At 37.1% G+C, this 26,027-nt stretch overlaps 1 protein-coding gene across 1 annotated transcript in view; it reads right to left on the bottom strand.

Annotated features, from left to right (window-relative positions):
• Window positions 1-212: 212 nt before the first annotated feature.
• The window catches only part of LOC127137028 (uncharacterized), an 82,517-nt gene continuing 56,702 nt past the window's right edge, over window positions 213-26,027 (bottom strand). The window contains exon 2 of the mRNA XM_051063524.1: window positions 213-961. Coding sequence (XP_050919481.1) covers window positions 213-961 — 749 coding nt within the window. The remainder of the gene's footprint in view (window positions 962-26,027) is intronic.

Raw genomic sequence — 26,027 nt, 5'->3', positions numbered from 1 at the left:
AGTACTTGATTGTATGGCATTGGAAGCGGGTCGATGTGCCTCTCTAGCTTTCTTGGCCTTTGTTGAGCAGGTTGACGCTGTCGATGTGGAACATCCTGCCGTTTGTATGGCTGCTGAGGTGGAATTTATTATTGATATTAAGGAGATCCTTGATTAGTAGGATATTGACCATGTGGAAAGGATGGTGTTTGATATGGAGCTCATGGAGCCTCTCATACTGCATTAACTTCATCCTCTTCTTCCACTTGGGAATTGACAATATATTTACTCTCAACGCTCTGGGTACTCGAGGCGCATTGGATTTTTCCACTTTTAAGGCCAAACTCGATGCGTTCTCCGATTGACACCAAGTGAGCTAAGTCTGATGCTGCACTACTAATCGTCCTTTCGAAGTAAGGACTTTGTAAGGTATCTTTGAATGAGTCCATTAATTCTTTCTCTAAGAGTGGTGGTTCAATGTAACCTGCTAACTCTCTCCATCTTTGGGCATGCCCTCTGAAGGATTCGTTGCTTTCCTGAGATAAGGCTCTCAACTGCATACGATCGGGGGCCATGTCCAAATTGTATTTATACTGCTTCAAAAAAGCATTAGCTAAGTCCAACCATGACTGAATATGATTCCTTTCTAACTTCATGTACCAGTTCATCGATGCCCCAGTCAAATTATCTTTAAAATAGTGGATCATTAGCTTATCATTGTGAGCATAAGAAGTCATTTTTCGACAGAAAATCACCAAATGGTGCTTTGGACAGCTATCCCCTTTGTACTTCTCGAATTCCAGTACTTTGAATTTTGCAGGTATAACCAGGCCAGGTACCAAACACGTGTTTAAGGCATTCAGTTCAACAGTATCTTGTCCTTCTATGGCCTTGAGTCTTTTCTCTAGCACGCTGCATCTTTTAGCAATCACATCATCTTGTGGTTGTTCAGTATTAACCACCAGGCTTGTTCCATGGGAATCTGGCACAGAGAATGCAAAATTGTGATACTCAACAGCATCATGATATGAGGAACCCCCGTCTCGAACAATATGACGTTCTTGTACAACAGAGTTATCAACTGGGGTTCACATAGGCTGAGGTTGGGTAAGATCATTTACTGGAGGTGGAACGACATTCTCAATAATTGCAGTCTGCTGAATGTTGTCCTCCCTCTTTGCTAAAGCTATCATAGCCTTAACAAGTTGCCTATCTGGTTTTTCATCGAGTCGACATCTCCTATCAATGCAATATGACTTTGCTCCAATGGGTCCATGATATTTCAAGAGCTACTTCAAGTCTGATACGAGTTTCGGGAATTCAACTACGGGTTATGCACAAAGGATGGGATGAGTTTTTTGTTTATGAAAATGATATGCAATTCAGGTTGATGAAATGCGAACGCATGAAATTTTGTATTTAGGTATGCAAAGAAAATGTAATGCAAGTATAATTAGGATCCAGGATAACATGAGCATCACAGAACAACATACTAGGTAGGCTCCATACAATAGATAGTTTTAAATTTTCTACCCATAAACCACTCACGGGGTTGGCTCTTAGGTTTTAGATGAGGTTCCTAGAGTCACGGATCAGGTTTAGAATTTCCTTGCAATAATGGGCTAGCCTCATCGTGACGGAGACTCCAAACAGATATACTCTAAGTAGGATTTTCGTATTGTTCGAATGAGGTGTAGACCCCTCGGTTCAATACTACATAATCACCGACCTTAGTAGCAGGCTTCAGGTTAAGGCGAGGTTCCTAGAGTCACGGATCGTATTTAAAATTTCCCCACAATAATAGGCTAGCCATATCATGATGGAAATTCCAAACAGATCTACTCTAGGTGGAGTTTTCATATTGTTCCAACGAGGTGTAGACCCCTGGTTCAATACCACATAACTTCCGATTCTAAGTTATTCTCGAAGCTCGGGGATAAAGCTTATCTCACAACATGCATCAACATATAGACCACCTATCACAGTATAAGAGTAAATCACATATAGCATAAATAATACAATAAGGTACAAAGAAACAACATGGAAGAAAGAAACAACATTTTAACACTCATTTCAAATTAAACTAAATTAGGCTTGACTCTCTCCTGCTTGGAGAAAATGTCCCCACCAGAGTCGCTAGCTGTCGCATCTCGAAAAATACGATCCCTCGTGATGGTCGTGGAAAAAAATTAGTTCGAATAGAGTCTCCATCGAACTTTATTTATCCCAATTAAGGAATAGTAAAATATCGATAAAACCTTTAAAAACAGAATAATGGTCGTCGCAACCGTATTCGGGTTTGGGAGTCGATTACACAAAGGGGAATTTATTAGCACCCCTCACGTCCGTTGTACTCAACGGGAACCTTTTAATTGAATTTGCAATTTGAATGTTAGCTTATGTTGTTTATTTTTTTCGATTTATGAAAACATTGAAAAGAGAGATGGATGGAAACCTCAGAAGGGGGAAAATGGAGGTTTTTTATTAGTGTGCTCGCCGAGATCTCGTAATCTCGTGCCTACGTATCCTTATGGTGAAATAAGGAAGTCAGAGCATTCGTAGTTCGAGTAACTACGGTTGGTTGGCTTCTTTTAATGAACGACTGTTTATATCACATTCTAAAGGCTAAACATTGGCTTGTCTACTCTCGGCAGAGGCTTAAACACTAGTTTGTTGTGCGCGTTAGAAGGGATTAAACAGTGTTCTTTTTTAAAAGAGTTTTGATCGCACGGGGGCGAGAAAATAGGTTTGATAAGTTGAATGTGTTTTAATGAACAAGTGCTTAGATCGTATCCTAGCGGTTAAATGTTGGCTTGCATGCTCGCGATGGAGACTTAAGCTCTAGTTTGTGTTCGCACTATAAAGGATTAAGCAATGTTCTTTCTAAAAAGAGTTAAGTTGTCAATCTCACGGGGGCGAGAAATTTAGTTTAATATATTTGGTATTTTTTAGAAGAACGACAAAAAACTGAGCAATATGGTGCACACCAATCGTTCAATTATTCGAGGAATAATAAGGCGAATGCCTCCTACTCCCTTTTCATTCAAATTATTATTGAAAATTGTTTGCGAAAATTGAATATGCATGGTAGTGAGGTGTGTGCCTCGCACTTGCTTACTCGAGGAATAATGAGGCGTGCGCCACCTATTCCTTTATCCAAGTTTATTTAGAGTGTTTTAATCGGGCCACAAGAATTCGAGCAATGTGGCGAGCGCCAATCATTCGAATACTCGAGAGGTAGTGGAGCGAATGCCTCCTATACTCTTTTTCATCCAAAGTTTAAATTATAAAAATGTTCTTATAAATCATGTTAATTTAAAAGAATTGATTTGAATTCGAATTTGGTAAGGTTTTAATCGGGCGACAAGAACTCGAGCAATATGGCAAACGCCAATCATTCGAGTACTCGGGAGATAGCGAAGCGAACACCTCCTATACTCTTTTTCATCCCAAGTTTAAATTATAAAAGAATATTCTTTAGAAGTTATATTGATTTGAAAAATGATTTGAATTTGCACAGTTAATCGTATTTAGATAGAAATACTTGGTGTTGGAGCAGGAGTTTTTTTTTAGAAGTTTATTTGAATCAGTAAAGATGTGAGTGAAATTGAATATTATTATTTATGTGTATGAAATGATCATTGTAGCAGGAAATTCATGACAAGCTAGAGATCAATTAACAAGAGTCACCACCGCGCTTTTATTGTTTCCAAGGGAAAATGGAAAAAGTACGAACAAAACCCAATTAGTAAGAAGTTTTCAAATAAAAACTTATAAAAGTCAGAGATCACAGGTAAGGGGGTTGGTTACACAGAGGGAAGGTGTTAGCACCCAAAGTGTCCTAGGTACTCCTATGGAGCCCTTTTTGTGTGCATATGTATTTTGTACAAAGTGATATTTACAAACAAATAGAATGGGGGGATGAGAAAAGAATTCATTAATTATATTTTTGTGTTTGACAAGACCTTCGGACTTGTGCCTACGTACCAACATAAAAATGAGGGATCAAAACCTCGTAGTTCGTGCTAGAAATTTCAAAGTGAGTATGTTGGTTTTAACAAAATTAAAATTTGAAAGGCACAAAGGCCTAAAATGGTTTGAATGAATTAGTTCTTTTTGTATTTTTGAAAGTTTAAGTCAAGTATAGTTAAATTCATTTACAAGTTTGATTTAAGAAAATTAGTTTAAAAATGCAATGGCATAAGGCCAAAGTTTCTACCTTTTTGCAAAAGTGGTCAAAGTTTAGAACAAAAGTAATTCACACAAAGAAGGTTTTAAAAATGGAGGGAGAGATTTTGAAATTATAGAAATGGGGAGAAGATGAAGAGACTACTCTATGCACAAAAGTTTAAAAGTTTAATGTTGAAAAGATCTGACCAAATGGGAGCAATCCAATAGACAACTATGTCAATAGAAACCCATAATTCCCTTGGACTTTTTAGAATCAGGCAACACACAAATGCACAATTATATCAATCTTGAAGAGCAAAGACATCAAATAAAGATGGCCTCATCCAAGCTTATCCACTTCAAATATCTTCTTCAAAATAGCCCATGCAACAGATGAATTCCACAAGTCACAGGTTCAACATAACAGCTCAATAATGATCAATGTGGCAGATGAACTGGAGAGATCTTGAATGATGTATCAGATGAATTCAAACTTGCAAGCAACTTGGTTCTTCAACAAATTGGCATTGGCCAAGTCCATTAGCAAAGGAATGTTGCCTAAATTCTAAGTCCAATTGGGGAAGATCAAACCAATAGTCCACTCAAAAGTCTTTTAGGGTTTTTGTTATTATTATGTTCATTAGTGGTTAAAGACCACTCAAACAAGCAAAGCAACAAAGTATATCACACAATATGGTCCAAGTGGACAAAGTGAAAATTACATTAACATAAACAATTAGAATGATATGTATAATGGCAAATGATAATACAGTGCTAAAAATAAATTGCATTAAAAGTAAAAGCTTGAAAGTAAAAGTTAATAGTTAGTAAGTTAGTAATTAATTTTGTTTTGCTTTTTTGATTTCAAGATATTCTTTGGAGAACACTCAACCCACTTGCCACAAGCATGAATCCTTGAACCAAAACATCTTCCAAAGGAAGGAAAGAAGGCCAAGTTTCCACACAATACCATGGAAGAGGGGAGACTTACAATCTCACTAACTAGAATGCTTATGCCTTTTATGTCACAAACTTAGCGCTATGTTAAGCAATCATAATTGGACTTATGTAGAAGTCACAACTATTTGAGGCGGGGCAATAAACTTTTGGTGTTAATGCATGTTGGAGACATAGTATTAAGAACTATGCTCATTAAACATACCACACACAAAAATATGCAAAAGGTGTGGTCTAATCTCATCCATACTCATGTTAATCTTTCAACCAACAAGCATTAGGATTTTGAGATGTCATTGGCCAATTGAAATGAATGGATGGAGAAGGGGAATTAGATGAAGGGGGAAAGGGATGAATGAGATCACAAATTGGTCAAAGGATGACTTTTACCAAATTAATATTATTCATTCATTTTGGGAGATGGAATGTACATTCCATCAATCCCCTAAATCCAATAATATTAACTTGACAAAGTCAAATCAACCTTGACCAAGGCCCAACAACAAATGAGAAACTCAAATAAGTCAATCCAAATGGTCAACATAATTAAAATGGCATTTATTCAAATAAAAATATAAAAATATTGCATTAAATTCAAATATGTTTTGTCCAAATCTTAAAATCACATCAAAACACCAAATAAATGGCCATGTGATTTATCATAGGTCAAATAAGGTCAAAGGACCTTGGATAAAAAATTTCATAATTTTTGGACACTTAAAAATATTCTTAAACAATTAAAAACAAATGAAAAATCAATTAATTCATGAAAAATATTAATAATGATCCAAAAAATAATTTTAATTCAGAATATGAAAGACAAAAATATTTGAAATTTTTTGGTGAAAGTCCCATATTTTTTGGATCAATATTAAAATTATTATGAATTATTGAAGAAAATGGAATTAAATGAAAATTCAGAAAAGGCCAAAATATGTGGACCATCAGATCTCCCTCATTAATTGAGGTGGCAGATCTGATGATCCACAGCGCGCATTCCACCAATGCCTGAGTCAACTTCGTGGAAAACATGGTATTCATAAGGAACGGATGAGATTATAACATGGAGCAAGGATCATACAGTTTAGACCAAAGACACCTCATCACCGGAGCTAGAGCTCCGGTTGTCTTCTCCGGCGAGCTTCGACGGACTGGTCATCATGAACCATCACCAAAATTTAAAACAGGGACATGATTTTAAAGAGAAAACATTACTGAGCATGAATATCACCTCCATTTCTTCCAATTCCAACTATATTCAGAGATATGTGGAATTGAAAAATGAGGTTCATGATTTGAGTTGCTTCGATTTGGCCTCAAACACCTTGCCTACATTGGTAGGACTTCAGCCAACACAATAATCAATAGAATTAAGCAAGAAACAAGGAGAATCGAAGAGTTGAAAAATTCTGCAAATTACCTTCAATGGAGGTCTGAGCTTTCTAGATCTTGATCTGAATCGTGCTTGGCTTCACTTCAATTGCTTGCAGAAGAGGAATGGAATGGCTTAGAATCAATGGACTCCTGGAGAATTGAATTCCAAAACAGTGGAGATTCAAGCTCAAATTCAACTGAATTTTTCAGGATTATCCTCTTAGTATGAAGGGTTTTCAGTGGGGATTCAAAGCTGGCGCAAGGTGTGTGTGATTTCTGAGCATAAGGGCTCCAATTTATAGAGAATTCAAATGATATTTGCAAACTCTTCTAACTTTCCAATTTTGGCAAAATGATGCAAGCATGGTGCATGGGCGCGCATAGGCCCATGAAATGATTGTTTGAAAGTCCAAAATGAAGTTCAGATGCATTGGAGATGGATTGGATTGCAAGGCAGTTGAGCATTGTCATTTGAAGTTTGATTCATGCCACATGATACCAGCCTGTTTAAGCCATGCGCAACCTATGCATTTCTTATCCAAAATGCATGAATTTTAGCTCTTTGGAGATATTTGAGGTGGAAGTTTGGAAAATTTTGACATATCAAAAAATTTCTAAGTGTCAAGCCATATGTCTCAATATTCCACCTTACTTAACTTTTTATAGGAGCTTCAAATGAGAAAAGTGTCTTCATCAAAGTTGTAGCTATATCAAATACCTTCAAAATGGTCACCAATTTCATTTCATTTGGATTTGAAATGATAGAGTTATGCATTTTTGAAGTTTGGCAAAATCAATTGATCAATGGTATAGGTCAAAAGTGACCTATAATGTAGCCTCATATCACATGTTCAAAGAAGTTGAATTAGCTCCCACTCTAAACATCAAAGTTTAATTAGACACATTGAATTTGATTTTTAAACTTGGAAATATTTCATCTCATAAAAATTGAGCAAGTTATGGCCTTGGGAAGTTGACATTCAAATTAGGGTTTAGACAAAATGACCTATAATGTTTCAACATAGAAAATGATTTTCCAAGAAAAACTAACTCTAGGTATCAACATTAAAGTTGTTTATAATGTCATTTAGAGTAAGTTTTATCTTGGAATCATTTTCATATGGTGAAAAGTTTAGGATATAGGATCTAGGGAGACCCGGTTTTGATCAAATGAATTCATCTGGCCAACCACCATCAACCAACTTGCTAACTTCCAATTCTCTTGACTTTATTGGCTCATGGGAGATCATATATGCATAAGATGATGAATTTTGAAGTGTCCCTTGAGAAATTTGATCAATTGGTGAGATGGCTTGTTGGAAAAGTTACTCAAGATACCTAGTCAAACTAGGGTTTCCAAGGAAAATCATGTTGGTGTAAGCCCTAGAGGCCAATACTTTTGGTACTTGTATCAAATTATTTATTAATAATAAAAGGATTTTTCTTTATTATATTTGTCTAATAAAGTCCCTAGAATAGATAGTCCGTTTAATGTATCAAGTGTGACTTAATCATGAGATCACATTAAACATAAGAACACTATTCTTAAAGTATCCATAGTCGAGCTTTATTGTGAAGTGGGATAACATTAAAGCATTAAGACTATTATGTATATAGACTGATGATCACATCTCATGGATCATGGATAAGGAGTTATCAAGTCTTAAACATAGGTATGAATATTAAGAGTAATATTTATACTGGACTGACCCGCTATGAGAATACTATATAGAATGTTATGCAAAGTGTCATAAGTTATTCTCATGGTGATAATGGTGTAGACCACCCTTCGACCTGAAACCACTATGGACCCTAGATGTAGAGTCGAGTGCCTTATTGCTGATCATACATTGTCCGTAATTGGATGACCATAAAGACAGTTGATGGGTACTCCACGAAGCATGCTAAGGGACATGAGTGACCTATATGGAATTTGCCCATCCTGCGTAACAAGATAAATGTCTATGGGCCCAATATTGAATTGGACAAGGATGACACGGTCTATGCCTTGTGTTCAATATAGACATAAGGGCAAAAGGGTAATTGTACACATAAGTATTATCACAAAAGGATTTGTCAGATCACATGACATTTTCGTGTCTTAGGTAGCAATGATGTGTTGCTAGATACCACTCACTGTTTATTATGTTAAATACGTGATTTAATATAATTGCCAATGCCGCGAAAACCTACAGGGTCACACACAAAAGGACGGATTGATGAGAGATAGAGTAACTAAGGAACACCGTAAGGTACGGTGCACTTAAGTGAATTGTAGAACATCGTAGGGTACGGTATACTTAAGTAGAATACGAAATATGGTAAGGTACCACGCGCTTAAGTGATTTTGGCATATTATAAGATATGGGCCACATACACTTAAGTGGGCTTTTTAGCTTGCAGCCCACACAAGTGGTTTTATAAATAGACCCCCTTGTGCAGAAGCATTAGTGCAGTTGCAATTTCGTTTCTCTCTCTCTCTCTCACTCAAAGCCTTCATTCATAGCAGCTAGCACTGAGATTGAAGGAATCCATTCATGTGGACTGAGTAGAGGCGTTGTCATCGTTCAACGTTCGTGATCGCTCCGTAGATCTGCATCAAAGGTTATAATTTCCACCAGAGGTAACAATTCTATCAATGATCATGCCCATTCGTAAGGATCACTAAAGGAGAAATTTTAAATTTTGTTGCGCTTTGGAACGCCCTTCTCCTTCAAATCACCCTCAAACTCTTGAAGCAAAATTGATCAATAAAACATGTAGAAGCAATTGAGACTCATATATGATGTTCATAACCATTATTGAATCAATTATTGGTTGTGCTCTTTATTCATGAGGGTCTCAAACCCTAGATGTGATCAATGAATCAAGGAGATCATGCCCTACCTACAAAAAGAGTTAGATAGATGCAAAGACGTATTTTCGGTATTTTGGTTAGTGAAATGATAAAATAAAAGTATGATATATTCACAAAGTGCTTGGTGATCTCTCCCAAAACAAACCCAATGAAAAGGGGTAAGGAGGATGCCAAGGCATGATCCCAATGCTAATGCTTATGATGAAATTGCATGAGGGATCTTAGGGTCAAAATTGGGGTCTTACAATCATGAATAGACATTGATTGACTAAATACCATAAAATCGAGTCATCGAAAAGCAACAATTAATTAATCTAATTAACTAATACTTTAATCAGTCAATTAACTAATGCTTTTGAAAAATAAAATAAAAGAGGGCATATAGGAGTTTGTGCTTAGACATGGGGTGTAAGAACCAATAAATCAGCATGGGCCCAAAGCACACAAGCCCAATTCTAAAAAAAACTCAACAATTTTAATTAAGTCATATATTAAACAGTAAAAAGACAAACATGAAAGTGGGAATCGACCCATTTTTTAGGATAGTAATCAATTTGATTTTTTTCAATAATTTACTCATTTATTATTTTTTAAAATTAAACACACTAAATATGAATCCCATGAATCTCTCCACACGATTTCATGGGCGTGGGCAAAAAAATCTTAAACAAATCAATTATCCCTAAACATAGCTTAACCAATTAAGAGGGGAATAATAACAGTCAATAAGCAATATTTATACTCATTTTACTCTTCAAATGATAAAATATCCAAACATATAGCTCCATGTGGCGACCCAAAATTTTGAAAGAAAGTGAAACACAATAGCTGACAAATTAACCAAAGCCATACGAAAGAAAATTAGAGGAAACAAATACCTCCTTCACTTCCCCTCTTATTATTCTTCCTCTTCACAAAACTCATCTCTTAACGTATAAACAATGAAGAGACATGGCCAAAATAACTAGAAGCAAGCAAGAATGGATCATGATACTCCGCAGGAAGAAAAGAAACAAATATCAAACATTCACCCTTTATCTTATCCCTCTCTTTGACTCTCTCATGGTTTCACAAAGTCATCACACAACACAAATTGATTATCCATAAACGTAAACAATAATAAAACAAGTGCGTTATCAAAACAAATCTAAAATTTACATCTCTAATTTAAACTCAAAACAATCAACACCCAAAAATGATGCAGTAATCGCAAGGAATGAAAATCCATCCAAAATCATTACCAAATGCCAAGAAATTCAACACTGATATTGTTGAATGCAATCATCATTGTCGAAGGAACACATTCAGCACAGGTGATTGAATGAAATGACTCGCTATAAAGTCTTACTCTTCGTGAGAACCACCATCGGTTGGAAGTGAGCAAAGTTGGAATCATGTTGTCGTAACAATTGGATAAAGAGTTCTACTGAACTGTGAGCAACTCGTCGGTAGTGATGATGATGATGTCCAGTTATGATGTTCATGGTAGAGGAAATATGAGTTGCGGTTAGAGAGGTAAGGTTACATGTTATTACAGTGGTTCTGTTTAGGTGAAAAATAGATGTGGTTTAATGGTGGTTTGAAGGATGAGCATGGAAGATGTTATGGAGGAGGGAACGTGAAGTGTAGAGTCATTCGTGGCCGAAGAAAAAGAAGTGGTGTGCGTTTGGGGGTTTCGCGGCGCTTGTTGGTGTTCATCGAAGATGAGATCGAGGGAGTTGTTGGGTTTTATAGTGGCGATGAGGATTGTTTGTGGTTGTGATGGTGAAAGGTGTGAAGAAGAAAGAGATGATGAATCATTTTGATGATGGTGAAGAGAAGGCCGTGTGGGGTGCGCGAGATCCGGCAGAAGATTTGTGTGGTTGAAATGAAAAAATGGTGGTGAGAGGATCGCGGACGGAGGGAGAAGGTTGTAACGGGAAGAAGAAATGGGTGATGAAAGGCGTATCATCCCGAAGAAGATGAACAATAGTTCATCTTCCTTTTTCTTTTTTTGATTTCGTCTAAATATTCCCAAGCCCTTTTTTTCGTTGGTTGTCAATGTAGCCAAAAGATCCCCCTCCGTGTGAAGAAGAGGATTCCCTTTTATTTTCTCTCCTCCTTTTTTTCTTTTTTTCTCTTCCAGAAAATAGAGGGAGTTATAAAAAGTCTGTCTCCAGTGGACCATTGGGAGATGGAGTAATAAATTTTGGAGAGAGAGACCCCTTTGTGTTGGGGACGGGTGGCCCTCTTTAGGTGAGTGGTAGATTTTGTGAGGATAAGATCCCAAAAATTTGTGAGGATCCCATGTGAAATGGAGACGTGGCATGTTAACATTGGATGGATAGAGATATTTGCATTTTTCAAACTATCTATCACATGGAGAATCCCACAATGAGTGGGGAAAAAGATATCATTTATTTCCTAACTCTCTTTATTAATCTACTTAATTAAATTCTTGATTTTTGATTGGACAATGGAAATGAGTGTGGATTGCTCACATTGACGATTGATTAATCTTGATCTAACGATCATGGTTAATTCAAAGAAACACACCATGAAGCATACATTATTAAATAAATTAAAATGCCTATAATGCCCTTTTTAGATGATTTAATCGATTTAAAACAATTCAAATCAATTGAATCAAATAAAAAATCCAACTTCTAAACTGAGTATGATAAAAATAAAATAAGGACATGTTAAATTCTATTTATTTAATTTGAATACTTTGCCAAAAGAATAAAAATAAAACGACTGATTATGAATAAAAGTCTGGCAAAAATTTGCTCACAAAATTAAATCGGATGCACTAAAATGATCAGCATAAAATAAACTTATTGAAAAAATACAACGTTTCTTTTAATTTTGAAATAAATTTTGACTGGTTAAAAGGCTCAGACGGATCAAAATGCAATCGAAAAAGTTATCGAAAAATATAACAAGCACACCAGGTTAAACTACGTGAACCATAGGTTACTAATAATGACGTCTGCAAGCTTGATTTCGAAACTTTTTACTCGCTGATTTTGCACGTACCTGAGGAATGATTTAACCAATTTGTCTGTATTTTTGAGAATTTATTCTGAATGATATTTTAGGCATTATTCATGATGAAATGCATGTCATTTCTATACAAATTATGCAAACTGAAATTAAAGTCGAATATGGGAAGCTCTTGTCTATGTTATCTCCTGATGTGGTTGAAGGACTTCTGAGTGTTTTGGTTCAGTTCTATGACCCTCTCTACCAGTGTTTCACTTTTCCAGATTATCAGCTTGTGCATTGTAAGACCCCAATTTTGACCCTAAGATCCCTCATGTTATTCTCATCATATGCATTAGCATTGGGATCATACCTTGGCATCCTCCTTACCCCTCTTTCATTGGGTTTGCATTGGGAGAGATCACCAAACACCACTTGATTGTATCATACTTCACTTTTCTTTGTTTACTAACCAAAATACCAAAAATATGTCATTGTATAGTTTAACTCTTTTGTAGGTAGTGCACATGCTCACCTTTGATCTATCAAGCTCATATCTAGGGTTTAACACCCTCCTTTTAAGGAGCTCAATCAAGAAATGGTTTACTATGGATATAAGTATCATATATGAATCCCCAGGATCTTCACTTGTTATCTTAATCTAGAAATCATCAAGAGTTTGGAGTTGGTTTGCCTTGGAAACCCTAATTCATCTAGGTATCTTATGTAACTTCTTCAACAAGTTTCTTCACCAATTGATCAAATATTTCAAGGTATACTTCACATTACATCATCTTTTGCATGTATGATCCTCAATGAGTACCAAAAGTCAAGAGAATATCAAGATAGCAAGTTGGTTTATGGTGGTTGACCAGAGAAAGTCAACTGATCAAAACTAGGGTTCCCTACACCCTATCTCCTACAATATTTGTCATATGAAAATTATTACAAGAGAAATGTTACTCTAAATGACATTCCAAACAACTTTCATGTTTAGGTCAAGATCTAGTTTTGCTTGGAAAGTCATGTTTTATGGTGAAAGATTATAGGTCATTTTGTCTAAACCCTAATTTGGAGGTCAACTTCCCAAGACCATAACATGCTCAATTTTCATGATATGAAAGTCATTCAAGTTGTATAATCAAATTCAAGATGTCTAACTAAACTTTAATGTTTGGAGGAAGTGCAAATTCAACTTTTAGATGCATGTGATATGAGGAAACATTATAGGTCATTTTGGGCAAATACCATTGAACAAGTGATTTTCCTCAACTGCTAAAATGCATAACTCCTTCATGCTAAATCCAAATGAGGTCAAATTTGTGCCTAATTTGAAGGTCTTTGAGAGAGCTACAAGTTTTATGAAGTATTGTTTCTCATTTGAAGCCCATAGAAAAAGTTACTCAAGATGGAAGAAGTGAACATATGGCTTGGTACTTAGATTTTTTTTTTTGATTTGTTTGATTTTCCAAACTTCCACGTCAAAATTCATCATGATCAAAGCTTCAAAAGAAAAAGTGTTCAACATGAAAGTTGTTCCTATTGATCTAACCTTTCCAAAAAGTCCAAATTCATCCTATTTGAACAAAGAATGTATGACTTACGCATGGCTTAAAGTTGAAGGACCATTTGGAAAATTTGAAGTTCCATTTCTCATACACGAATGCATGGCCTTTCCACATGACTTCAGCATTGCTTACACTCATTTTTGGATCTGAATACATCATTACATGGGCCTATCACACACCCATGCATCCATGCAAATGTGATTTGTTATTTTTGAATTTTTGAAGAGGTGTGCAATTATCAATGACCTTGGCTATAAATAGAAGCCCCCCACTCAGAATTGAGGACCCTGGCGAGCAAGCTTTGAAACTACAAGCCTAAACCTCCACATTCAAAGGATAAGCTTGGTGATTTTCGTTGAAAACCGAGTTTGAAATCACCCACTATTTTGAGATTCAAACTCCAAGAGTCCTTCTTCCTTGATCTATTTCCATTCTATTAAGCATCCAAAGCAAGGTCAGGCACTATTGAGAGCAAGATCGTGTCCATCTGAACCTGCAGTGAAGGTGAATTTCTGTATTTTTCATCTCTTTAATTCTCACTCAATTCTCAACTATTCTTGTTGATGTTTGGTTGTCTGAAGTCCTACCAATGTAGGCAACAAGATTGAGTTGCTTAGAGGTCAAATCGAAGCAACTCAGATCATGATCCTCAAAATTCAACTCCCTGTATCTTTCTATATACTTGGAGTTAGGTGAAATTGAGGCCAGATTCGGGCTATTGAGCATTTTTACTTTAAATTCATGTCCTCCTTTTTTATTTTGGTGATGGTTGAAGGTGGACCAGTCCGGTGAGGTCCACCGGAGAAGAAGATCGGAGCTCTGGCTCCGACGATGTGTTGGCATGTCTCCAGACCACATGATCCTTCTATTTTATTTTAATCTTGAGCGTCAAAATTTATTACCACGCGTGTGGAACATTGACTAAGGTTCACCACGGATAGCACGCTCTGATTCGCTTGATTTGCCACTTCAATTAATGAGGGAGATCAAGTGGTCCACGTTTTTTAGCATTTTCTTATATTCATTTTAATTGACTTATTTTCATTAATTCATATTAATTTTAATATTGATTCAAAAAGTATGGGACTTTCACCAAAAAAATTCAAATATTTTTCTCTTTCATTTTCTGAATTAAAATTATTTTTTGGATCAATATTAATATTTTTCATGATTTAATTGTTTTTGTGCATATTTTTTTATTGTTTAAAAATACTTTTAAGTTTCCAAAAATAATGAAATTTTTTTCCCAAGGTCCTTTGACCTTGTTTGACCTATGATAAATCTCTTGGCCATTTATTTGGTGTTTTGAAGAGGATTTAGGATTTTGACTAACCATAATTTAATTTAATGCTTTTTTAATTGATTTTTAATTGTGTAATTGTAAATAAATTGTGTTCAGCTAATTTGATTGACTTATTGAGTTTGACTTTTGTTGTTATGCCTTGGTCAAGGTTGATTTGACTTTGTTGGATTAAAATCTTTGGATTTAGGGGATTGATGAAATATGCATTTCATCTCCCAAAATAAATGAATGATTTTAATTTGATAAAAGTCCTCCTATGACCAATTTATGTTTGTTTCATTTCCCTCCCTCTTCATCTTCAATCCCATTCTACCCCATCCATTTTATTGACCTATGATATCTCTATATCCTAAGGCTAGTTGATTGCAAAATCGACATAAGTATGGATGAGATTAGGTCCACCCTCTTGCCATTTTCTTTTAAGTGTGGTATGTTTTTAGGAGTATGGTTCATAATACCATATCTCTAACATGCATTAACACTAAGATTTCTATTGTCCGACCTCAAATAGTTGTGACTTCTACATAAGTCCAATTATGATTGCTTAACATAGCGCTAAATTTTGACCCAAAAGCATAGCATTCTAGTAAGTGAGATTGTAAGTCTCCCCCCTTTCATGGTATTATGTGGAAACTTGGCCTTTTTCCTTCCTTTGGAAGATGTATTGGTTCAAGGATCCATGCTTGTGAATAGAGGGTTGAGTGTTCTTCAAAGAATGACTTAAATAATAAAAAAGCAAAAGCAATACTAACTTCTAATCAACTAACATTTGACTAACTTTTAATTTCAAGTCATTTACTTTTTGCACTTTAAATTCAAGTCTTTATCATTTGACATTATTCATACCATTTAACTTGTTTACTTTAATGCCATTTTCACTTTGCTCACTTGAGCCATATCTTGTGATTATATTGTGATTGTGTATAATGGTTTGTGTACTTTGTTTGTGTTTGTGGTCTTTTGACCTTAATGTATATAATAACAACAAAAACCCTAAAAAGGGATTTGTGTGGACTGTTGGATTGGATCTGAGACATTGGACTTAGAATTAGGCAACATTCCCTATGCAAAAAGGACTTCGCCAATGCCAACTTTTCTAAATCCAGTCATTGTGAATTGAACTTTCATCTGAAGCAAGTATTGAGATCCTTTTTGAGTTCATCTGCTACATGGTCTTGATGCAATTGTTACTTTGAACTTGTGTTTAGTGCCTTATTCTGAGCCATTCAAGAAGTATGTCATCTGATACATGGGAGATTATGAAGAAGATCATGGAGTTGCTAAGCTTGGATGTGACTATCTTTATTTGATGCCTTGCTCTCCATATTGCTATTGTGTGTATTGATATTGCTTGATTCTAAAGTCCAATGGAAAATTGGGTTTCTATATGACATTCTGTAAGAACAAAAATTGTTCTACAACAGATTCCAGGATTTTGATGATAACAAAGGATGAAACCAAAAATGGCACTCTAACGAAAAGTTTCTAAGTGTGCAGGATTCTAAACAAGAAGAAAAGAATCTGATTACGTCATCAAATATAGAATCAAATCAGATATAAATTATCAGAAGATCAGAAGCATCTGAAGTAGAAATGCGCTCTAGAAGTTCTGACTCTGAGTAAAACAGCATATCAGAATATCAGAAGCATCTGAAGAAGAAGCGCGCTCTAGAAGTTCTGACTCTGAGCAACGGTACATCAGAACTCCAGAAGTCTCAAGATCATCTGAAGTCAACACTGGAAATCTAAAAGATGAGGACTATCAGAAGCTCTGAAGCCACATCTCAAGATCTCAGTCTAACAGAGTAACGCAAACTCTGATAATGGATTTCCTTATCCAGAAAGAGTAACGGCAACTTCAACTTCAAATGGAAAGAAACTATTATTGGAAAGAAGTTATTCATGGAGACAAACTTGTTCTGGCAAGAAACAAAGAAGTTATGGCATTAAACTCTCATCAAGACTAAATATCTGCCATTACTACAAACTGTCGTTTTCACCTCTATATAAAGAACGACGAACCTCATTGAGAGACACACCTGAGCGCACAGAATTACTCTACTCTCTCTCTAATCTTTCACGAGTTTTTGCTCATAACGTGAAACTTCTTATCTGCTCTAATTGTTGTAATACTTGCTTTATACTAGAAGCACTCTAGATTACAATTCTGTTTTTACCTCAATTGTTTTAATTCCTCAAGTGACTCTGCGCAGTCTGTATACTTGAGAGGACTAAGAGATCTTTTCTCTTAGACGTTGGTTGTAATAATCTTTCAAGATTAGTGGATTAAGTCCTTGTTGAAGGCAAAATCACCTTAGCCGGGTGGACTGGAGTAGCTTTGTGTTATAAGCGAACCAGTATAAAATCCTGTGTGATTTTATTTTGCAAAAGCGCTTATTTTCCAAAACAATTCAAACCCCCCTTTCTTGTTTTTCTCACCTTCAATTGGTATCAGAGCTTCGGCTCTGTTATTGATTTTCTAATCAAACACTTAACAGTGTAGAGAGATCCAGAATGAGAAAAACTATGGCCCAGACAAACGAAAGAGACAGTTACAATGCTAAGCCTCCTGTTTTTGATGGAGAGAAATTCGATTACTGGAAAGATAGAATTGAAAGTTTCTTTCTAGGCTATGACGCTGATCTCTGGGATATTGTCACAGATGGATACACACCTCCTGTAACTAATGCTGGAGTTGAAGTTCCCAAAAGTAAGATGACAGATGATCAGAAGCGCGTATTCAAGAATCATCACAAAGCCAGAACGATACTTCTCAATGCCATATCCTATAATGAGTATGAAAAGATCACCAACAGGGAAACAGCTAAAGATATACTTGATTCTCTGAAGATGACTCATGAAGGAAACTCTCAGGTCAAAGAAACAAAGGCTCTGGCTCTAATCCAGAAGTATGAAGCCTTCAAAATGGAGGATGACGAAGCCATAGAGGTAATGTTCTCTAGATTCCAAACTCTTATTGCAGGTCTCAAAGTTCTAGACAAAGGATACACAACTGCAGACCGCGTCAAAAAGATAGTCAGAAGCTTGCCAAAGAAGTGGAGACCCATGGTCACTGCTCTGAAGCTATCAAAGGATCTGAACAACATCAGTCTTGAAGAGCTTGTCAGTTCCCTTAGAAGCCATGAGATAGAACTAGAGGAAGATGAGCCTCAGAAGAAGAACAAGTCTGTAGCATTAAAATCCAGATCTGAAAGACGCAAATCCGACAGAAACAAAGCATTCCAGGCCGAAACAGAAGATGCGGATGACTCTGAACAGGAAGATTCTGATGATGAAGAAGAATTGTCCCTCCTGACCAGAAGAGTTAAACAACTCTGGAAAAAGAGGAACAACAACTTCAGAAGACCAAGACCCAGAGGGGATCGATCAGAATCAACCTCAAAAGGTAAAACTAACAAAGATGTTACCTGTTATGAATGTAAAGAAACAGGTCACTATAGGAACGAATGCCCCAAGCTGAAGAAAGACAGTTCCAGAAAAGAAAGCTTCAAGAAAAATCCCCTCAGAACCAAGAAGGGATTAATGGCTACCTGGGATGACAGTGAATCTGACTCATCAGAATCTGACTCTGATGAACAGGCAAATGTGGCGTTCATGGCTACCACATCCAGAAACAGTTCAGATGAAGAATCTGAAGAGGTATTTTCTGAACTCTCTAGATCTGACTTAGAATCATGCTTGTCTGAAACTCTTAGCTCATATCAGAAACTAAAACAAAAATTTAAAGCTATAAAGGATTGCCTTGAAGATAAGTTTGAAGAGTGTGACAAACTTGAGATAACTATTTCTAAACTAAAGGATGAAAACAAAAGTTTGACTTTAGAAAGAAATGCTGCAAAGAAAAATTGTTCAAAACTGGAAGAAGCGTTATCTCAAGCTCCACAAACCTCAAACACGATAATTTATAAATATGAAAAGGCATTTCAAAAGTTTCTGAAAAATGGGATAGGAAGGAGTGTTATGGCATCCATGATTTATGGAGTCAGTCAGAATAATAAAAGAGGAATTGGGTATGATCCTAAGGAAGATAAAACTTCTACTAGTGACCAACTTAAATCTCCATTTTCATATCACTATACACACACACAAGAACAAAAATTTGAAAATGCTAGAAAACCCAAAGTGTAAAGAAACTCTGGGAAAACTAATCAGAAAGGACCCAAGAGACTTTGGGTACCAAAAGATAAGATTGTTTATGTTGCAGATATCTTATGCAGCAAAGTTCAAACACCAGTCATGGTACCTGGACTCTGGATGCTCGCGACACATGACGGGAATAAAGTCTATGTTCCAAAGCCTGGAACTTAAAGACGTTGGATTCGTAGGCTTCGGAGGAGATCAGAAAGGAAGGATCAGAGGCTCCGGAACTATTGGTAATGGTACTCTTCCCTCTATATCTGATGTCCTTTACGTAGAAGGATTAATGCATAATTTGTTATCCATAAGTCAATTAAGTGATAACGGTTATGATGCGATCTTTAATCAAAAAACATGTAAAGCCATAAATCAAAACAATGGTTCTGTCCTATTCACAGGCAAGAGGAAAAACAATATTTATAAAATTAATCTTTCTGATTTAAAAGAACAAAATGTGAAATGTCTGATGTCTGTTCACGAAGAGCAATGGGTATGGCATAGACGCTTGGGCCACATTAGCATGAGGAAATTATCTCAGCTAAATAAAATCGAGTTAGTCAGAGGCCTACCTAAACTGAAGTTCTCTTCAAATGCTCTATGTGAAGCATGTCAGAAAGGAAAATTTTCAAAAACATCTTTCAAAAAGAAAACTATTGTTACTACCTCTAAGCCTTTGGAACTTCTTCACATTGATTTATTTGGTCCTGTGAAAACAGCATCAGTCAATGGAAAGAAGTACGGACTAGTCATTGTTGATGATTTCAGTCGCTGGACATGGGTGAAATTCCTAAAACACAAGAGTGAGTCTCACTCTGTATTCACTAGTTTCTGCTCCAAAGTGCAAAAAGAATTTGACTCTAAAATTATCAGAGTCAGAAGTGATCATGGTGGGGAATTCGAAAATAAATCCTTTGAGGAATTATTTGACTCTAATGGAATATCCCATGATTTCTCCTGCCCGAGAACTCCACAACAAAATGGAGTTGTAGAGAGGAAGAATAGGACACTCCAAGAGATGGCCAGAACTATGATCAACGAAACTAATGTGGCTAAGCACTTTTGGGCCGAAGCTATAAATACAGCGTGTTACATTCAGAATAGAATCTCCATAAGACCTATTCTGGAAAAGACTCCCTATGAACTGTGTAAAGGAAAAAAACCAAACATTTCATATTTTCATCCTTTTGGATGTTCTTGCTTTATTTTAAACACTAAAGAACATCTGAACAAGTTTGATTCCAAAGCACAGAAAGGTATTATGTTAGGATACTCATAATGCTCTAAAGGCTACAGATTATACAATACAGAAACCAAAATTGTGGAAGAATCAATCCATGTCAGATTTGACGATAAGCTTGACCCTGAAAAGTTAAAGCTAGTTGAAAATTTTGCAGATTTAGAAATCACTCTTGCAGGATCTGACAAAGCTCCAGAAGCAACTGCCATTCAGAATTCTGAGGAAATTAATCTTCCATTAATCCCCAAGAAAGCTAAAAGTCGCCTCAACGTATCTGAAGAATTGATTCTGGGCAACAAGGACCAACCTGTCAGAACCAGATCTACATTCAGGACTTCTGAAGAGACTCCTCTGGGACTAGTGTCTCTGATCGAGCCTACGTCCTGTGATGAAGCACTTCAAGATAACGACTGGGTTCAAGCCATGCAAGAAGAATTAGATCAATTCACAAAGAATGATGTCTGGGATCTTGTTCCCAAGCCCAGAGGCACTCACGTTATCGGAACCAGATGGGTATTCAGAAACAAGCTGAACGAGAAAGGAGAAGTCGTCAGAAACAAAGCTCGACAGGTAGCTCAAGGTTACAGTCAACAAGAGGGTATTGACTACAATGAAACCTTTGCTCCAGTCGCAAGGTTAGAATCTATTCGTCTTCTTGTATCTTTCGCTATAAACCATTCTATTAAATTATATCAAATGGATGTCAAGAGCGCATTCCTTAATGGTTATATATCAGAAGAAGTGTATGTCAACCAACCTCCAGGTTTTGAAAATTCAAATTTTCCAGAACATGTTTTTAAACTTAAAAAATCTTTATATGGACTTAAACAAGCTCCCAGAGCTTGGTATGAACGTTTAAGTAACTTTCTTCTGGAACACAATTTTATCAGAGGGAAAGTTGACTCCACACTCTTCTGTAAGAACCTTAACAATGATCTCATGATATGCCAGATATACGTTGATGATATTATTTTAGGTTCAGCTAACGCCTCTGTTTGTCAAGAATTCTCTGAGTTAATGCAGGCAGAATTTGAAATGAGCTTAATGCAAGAACTAAAGTTCTTTCTAGGAATTCAAATTAACCAAACTTCAGAAGTCACGTACGTTCATCAAAGCAAATACATAAAAGATGTTCTGAAGAAATTTGACATGGCTGAATGCAACTCTGCAAAAACTCCCATGCATCCAACATGCATTCTTGAAAAGGAAGAAGTCAGTAAAAAGGTTTGTCAGAAGCTCTATCGTGGTATGATAGGCTCCCTTCTCTATCTGACTGCTACTCGACCTGATATTCTCTTTAGTGTCTGTCTATGTGCCAGATTCCAATCAGATCCTAGAGAAACTCACTTAACAGCAGTTAAGAGAATTTTCAAATATCTGAAAGGAACTCCTAACTTGGGCCTGATGTATGAGAAAACATCAGAGTATAGACTTTCGGGTTACTGTGATGCAGATTACGCAGGAGATAGATTGGAACGAAAAAGCACATCTGGAAATTGTCAGCTCCTAGGAAACAATCTGATATCATGGGCCAGCAAAAGACAGTCAATTATCGCTCTATCAACTGCAGAAGCTGAATACATCTCAGCATCACTGTGCACAACTCAGATGCTCTGGATGAAGAATCAGTTGGAAGATCTGCAAATCTTCGAGAGTAACATTCCTATCTTTTGTGATAATACTGCTGCCATTTGTTTAAGTAAGAATCCCATTCTACACTCTAGAGCCAAGCACATTGAAATAAAACATCATTTTATCAGAGACTATGTTCAGAAAGGGATAGTAACATTGAAGTTCATTGATACAGATCATCAATGGGCAGATATCTTTACTAAGCCTTTAGCTGAAGATAGATTTTTTTTTATCTTAGAAAATCTGAACATTCAAAATTGCCCTGAATAAATTGTGCCTCTGAAGATGTAAAATGAGACTCTGACATAAACAAATGAGTTTCTGCCTCTGACTCTGATACTTCTACCTAGTTAAGAAGATATCTGAGTTAGAAATCTCCAGGAACCATTCGTTTGGTATTCCTGAAGATCAGATAAAGCAAACACGTGGAGTGACTTGCGTCTAACCTTGGAACTTCTAGACAGCTGTCTAGCAGTAATCAAGGAACAGACTCTTGAGATCTCCTCGAGCAGTGTGCAAACTGTTGGGATTAGACATTCATTAATGAGCCATAATCATTTCTCCCTCTAAACGTGCTAACTTGGTTTTTGTGCTATAATCTGATTTGCGTGTCGTTTTGCATGCGTTTCTTTTGGGTATTTAAACACTCCTCTCACACTTCACACACACTCACTCTCACTCACTTGTTCAACCCAAGTTCTCTCAGGCATTTCTGCAAACAGTTCTTCTTCATCTCGTTCTTCATCAACAATGGATTCTCAACAACAATCTGTCTTCAACTATTCTCAGCAAATGAACTCCAGCAACGAAGCTCAAAGCACAAGCATCTCTACTCCAACTGTTACAGGCGTAACTACAACACCAGTGTACAAGGAGCCTCACATCCTTGACCGTGAGCCTCATATAAATCTTGCAACTCCTTTCGAGAAACTGGACGTGCTGTGTGAATCCCTGGTGGATTTTAACAACATGAAGAGAAATGGCGTAGACCTCACTGAAGAACTTCATCAACAAGGTTGGGGAAACTATTTTCAACGCCTCTACGGTCCAGTTTACCCAAATCTTATTAAGGAATTCTGGAGGTTTGCTAATGCTGACGATCATTTCATCGTCTCTTATGTCTTGGGTGTCAAAATAGTGATCACTGAAAAATCAATCGCTGCCTTGCTGAACATGGAAAAGGCTGGAGGTAGAAGAATTTACAACATAAATCCCAGGGCGAAATACATTGCTCATGAAATCAATCCCACAATCTTCAAACTCAACACAGAAGGCAATCCCTCAAAGAACAAGGAACTACATCAGAATCTCCGGGTGTGGCTCAAAATCATTCTGGGAACTATTCATCATCGCCCAACATCAAACTCATCAGATTACATCAATACAGATCAAAAATGTATTCTGTATTGTATTCATAAAGGTCTGAAGCTTTGCCTCCCAGCGCTCCTCTTCAAATACCTCAGAGATTCTGTACGGGAAACCAGGAATAACATGAAACCCAAAACTTACATTCCTCTGGGAAGACTTCTCTCAGATGTGCTGATAGAAAATGGTCTCGTGGACCATCTGATAAAACACAAACTCATGGAAGACTTGGCAATAGAAACTGGAAGGCCTCTGAACTCCAGGAATCTGAAGAGCATGGGGATTCTGGAGAAGATTCACGTTAAACCTACTCTGGACACTTCTTGGGAAGCCTTAAAAGATCAGAGGGATATGCCAGATGGTCTATGTAAGTTCTACAGGGATGAACCCAAAGAAGCAATTCTCCACTATCTCCAACGTCTGAAGGATGAAGGAGTGGACATATCAGATTTCAGACTGAGCGATCTTCCAGATTCAGCTCCAGACTTCGTGAGGTTTAAAAGAGGTCCATCTGAGAAGGCATCGAAGGCGAAGAAAGAAAAGCTAGGGGAATCCTCTGAATCAAGACCTCCAGCACCTCTGCAAGAGTCTTCTGGTAAGTCTGCCTCTACTGCTCCCTCTGTACAACAATTTGCTTCTTCTACTCCTCTACCAACACCCATCTACACCACATCTGAAACCCCTCCTTCAACCACCAGAACATCTCAACCTCTACCCAAATTCAACCTTGCCAATACCTCCTTACCCATATCTGAAGCTGAAGAAATGAATCAAACCACTTCCTCATCCTCAGCCCCAGAATCACCTCCCTATTTTGTCCTTTCTTCTGACACAGAACCCTCTGACCCCGCTTCCCCCACTCTAGCCCAACTTCAAACTCTAAACCGTAATCCACAACAACCTCCACCTGAACCTGAAGTAACTTCACCACCGACAGAACAACCAACCGTCACTCCATCTGAAGTTCAACCCTCTGACCTCCATACCTCTGACATTACCCCTCCAAACACTTCCGCTGAACCTCCAACTCTCAATCTAAGCCCTCCAAACTCTCCACCTCAACCATCTGAATCAGAACATTCCCTGCCAACCCTAGAGGAAGCAATTTTACTGTTTGTAGGAGCATCAGTTGAAAAGGTCAAGTCTCTGACCATCAACTCTGGCATCAGTGATGATCCTGACTCTGTTAGGACACACTGGAACAGAGTCATTGGCTGGATGACATCTGAGGCCTTTAAACTGAAGCACATCTCTGAGCAAGTCAGAAACGACTTCATCAGAGACATTGAGGCAAGACTACAGGAGTGCTTGGCCAGAGAAGCTGAAGAAAAGGCCAGAAGGGAAGAAGAAGAAGAAAGAGCCAGACAAGAAGAACTTCTGAGGATAAGGGAAGCTGAAGCCAAAGCACTAGCCGATGCTGCTGCTGCTGCTGAAGCACAAGCTGTTGCTGAAGCTGAAGCTAAAGCCGTTGCTGAAGCACAGAATGCTCTGACTCAGGGGGAGTCCTCCACTTTTGCCCCTCTGGTTCTTAGAACCCTTGAGGAGCTTCAGAAAGAGCAGAAGGAAGTCCGAGCCAGATTGGATCAACAGGACACAGTCAACGCCAACATCCAGAACCTGCTGACTCAACTGCTTCAGAGAATGCCTCCTCCTCCCAACCCTTAGGCACTTAGGATTTTTTTTATTGTTTCTTTGCTTGTCTTTGTTTCTGATGTTTTTTTCTTGTCATCATCTCTGATGTTTTGTTTCTCTTATCTGAATATATATCTTTTTCTTCCTGCTTATTATTTTGTTTAAGTCTTTTTGATTCTGACAAAAAGGGGGAGAAATCAAATAGCTCTGATGAAAAATTGCCTAATACCTTAAGCACTATGAAAACATACTATTATCTAAAATAAATTCATCTAACACTGGACTTAAGAAATTGCAGAAGGTATCGAGAAACTTCATTGCTTGGAAGCTCTGGTAAGAACTTCTGAACTCCCTAGCCTCTCTCAGGGGGAGCTCATTTTTATCTGATCTGATAAACTCTAAATTTTTTAATGTTTCATCTGTCATTTGAGTTTGTTTTGTCATCATCAAAAAGGGGGAGATTGTAAGAACAAAAATTGTTCTACAACAAATTCCAGGATTTTGATGATAACAAAGGATGAAACCAAAAATGGCACTCTAACGAAAAGTTTCTAAGTGTGCAGGATTCTAAACAAGAAGAAAAGAATCTGATTACGTCATCAGATACAGAATCAAATCAGATACAAATTATCAGAAGATCAGAAGCATCTGAAGTAGAAACGCGCTCTAGAAATTCTGACTCTGAGTAAAACAGCATATCAGAATATCAGAAGCATCTGAAGAAGAAGTGCGCTCTAGATGTTCTGACTCTGAGCAACGGTACATCAGAACTCCAGAAGTCTCAAGATCATCTGAAGTCAACACTGGAAATCTAAAAGATGAGGACTATCA

Source organism: Lathyrus oleraceus, chromosome 4, assembly GCF_024323335.1.
Source record: "Lathyrus oleraceus cultivar Zhongwan6 chromosome 4, CAAS_Psat_ZW6_1.0, whole genome shotgun sequence".
NCBI classification, from domain to species: Eukaryota; Viridiplantae; Streptophyta; class Magnoliopsida; order Fabales; family Fabaceae; genus Lathyrus; species Lathyrus oleraceus.
This window is presented reverse-complemented; position numbering and strand designations above follow the sequence as displayed.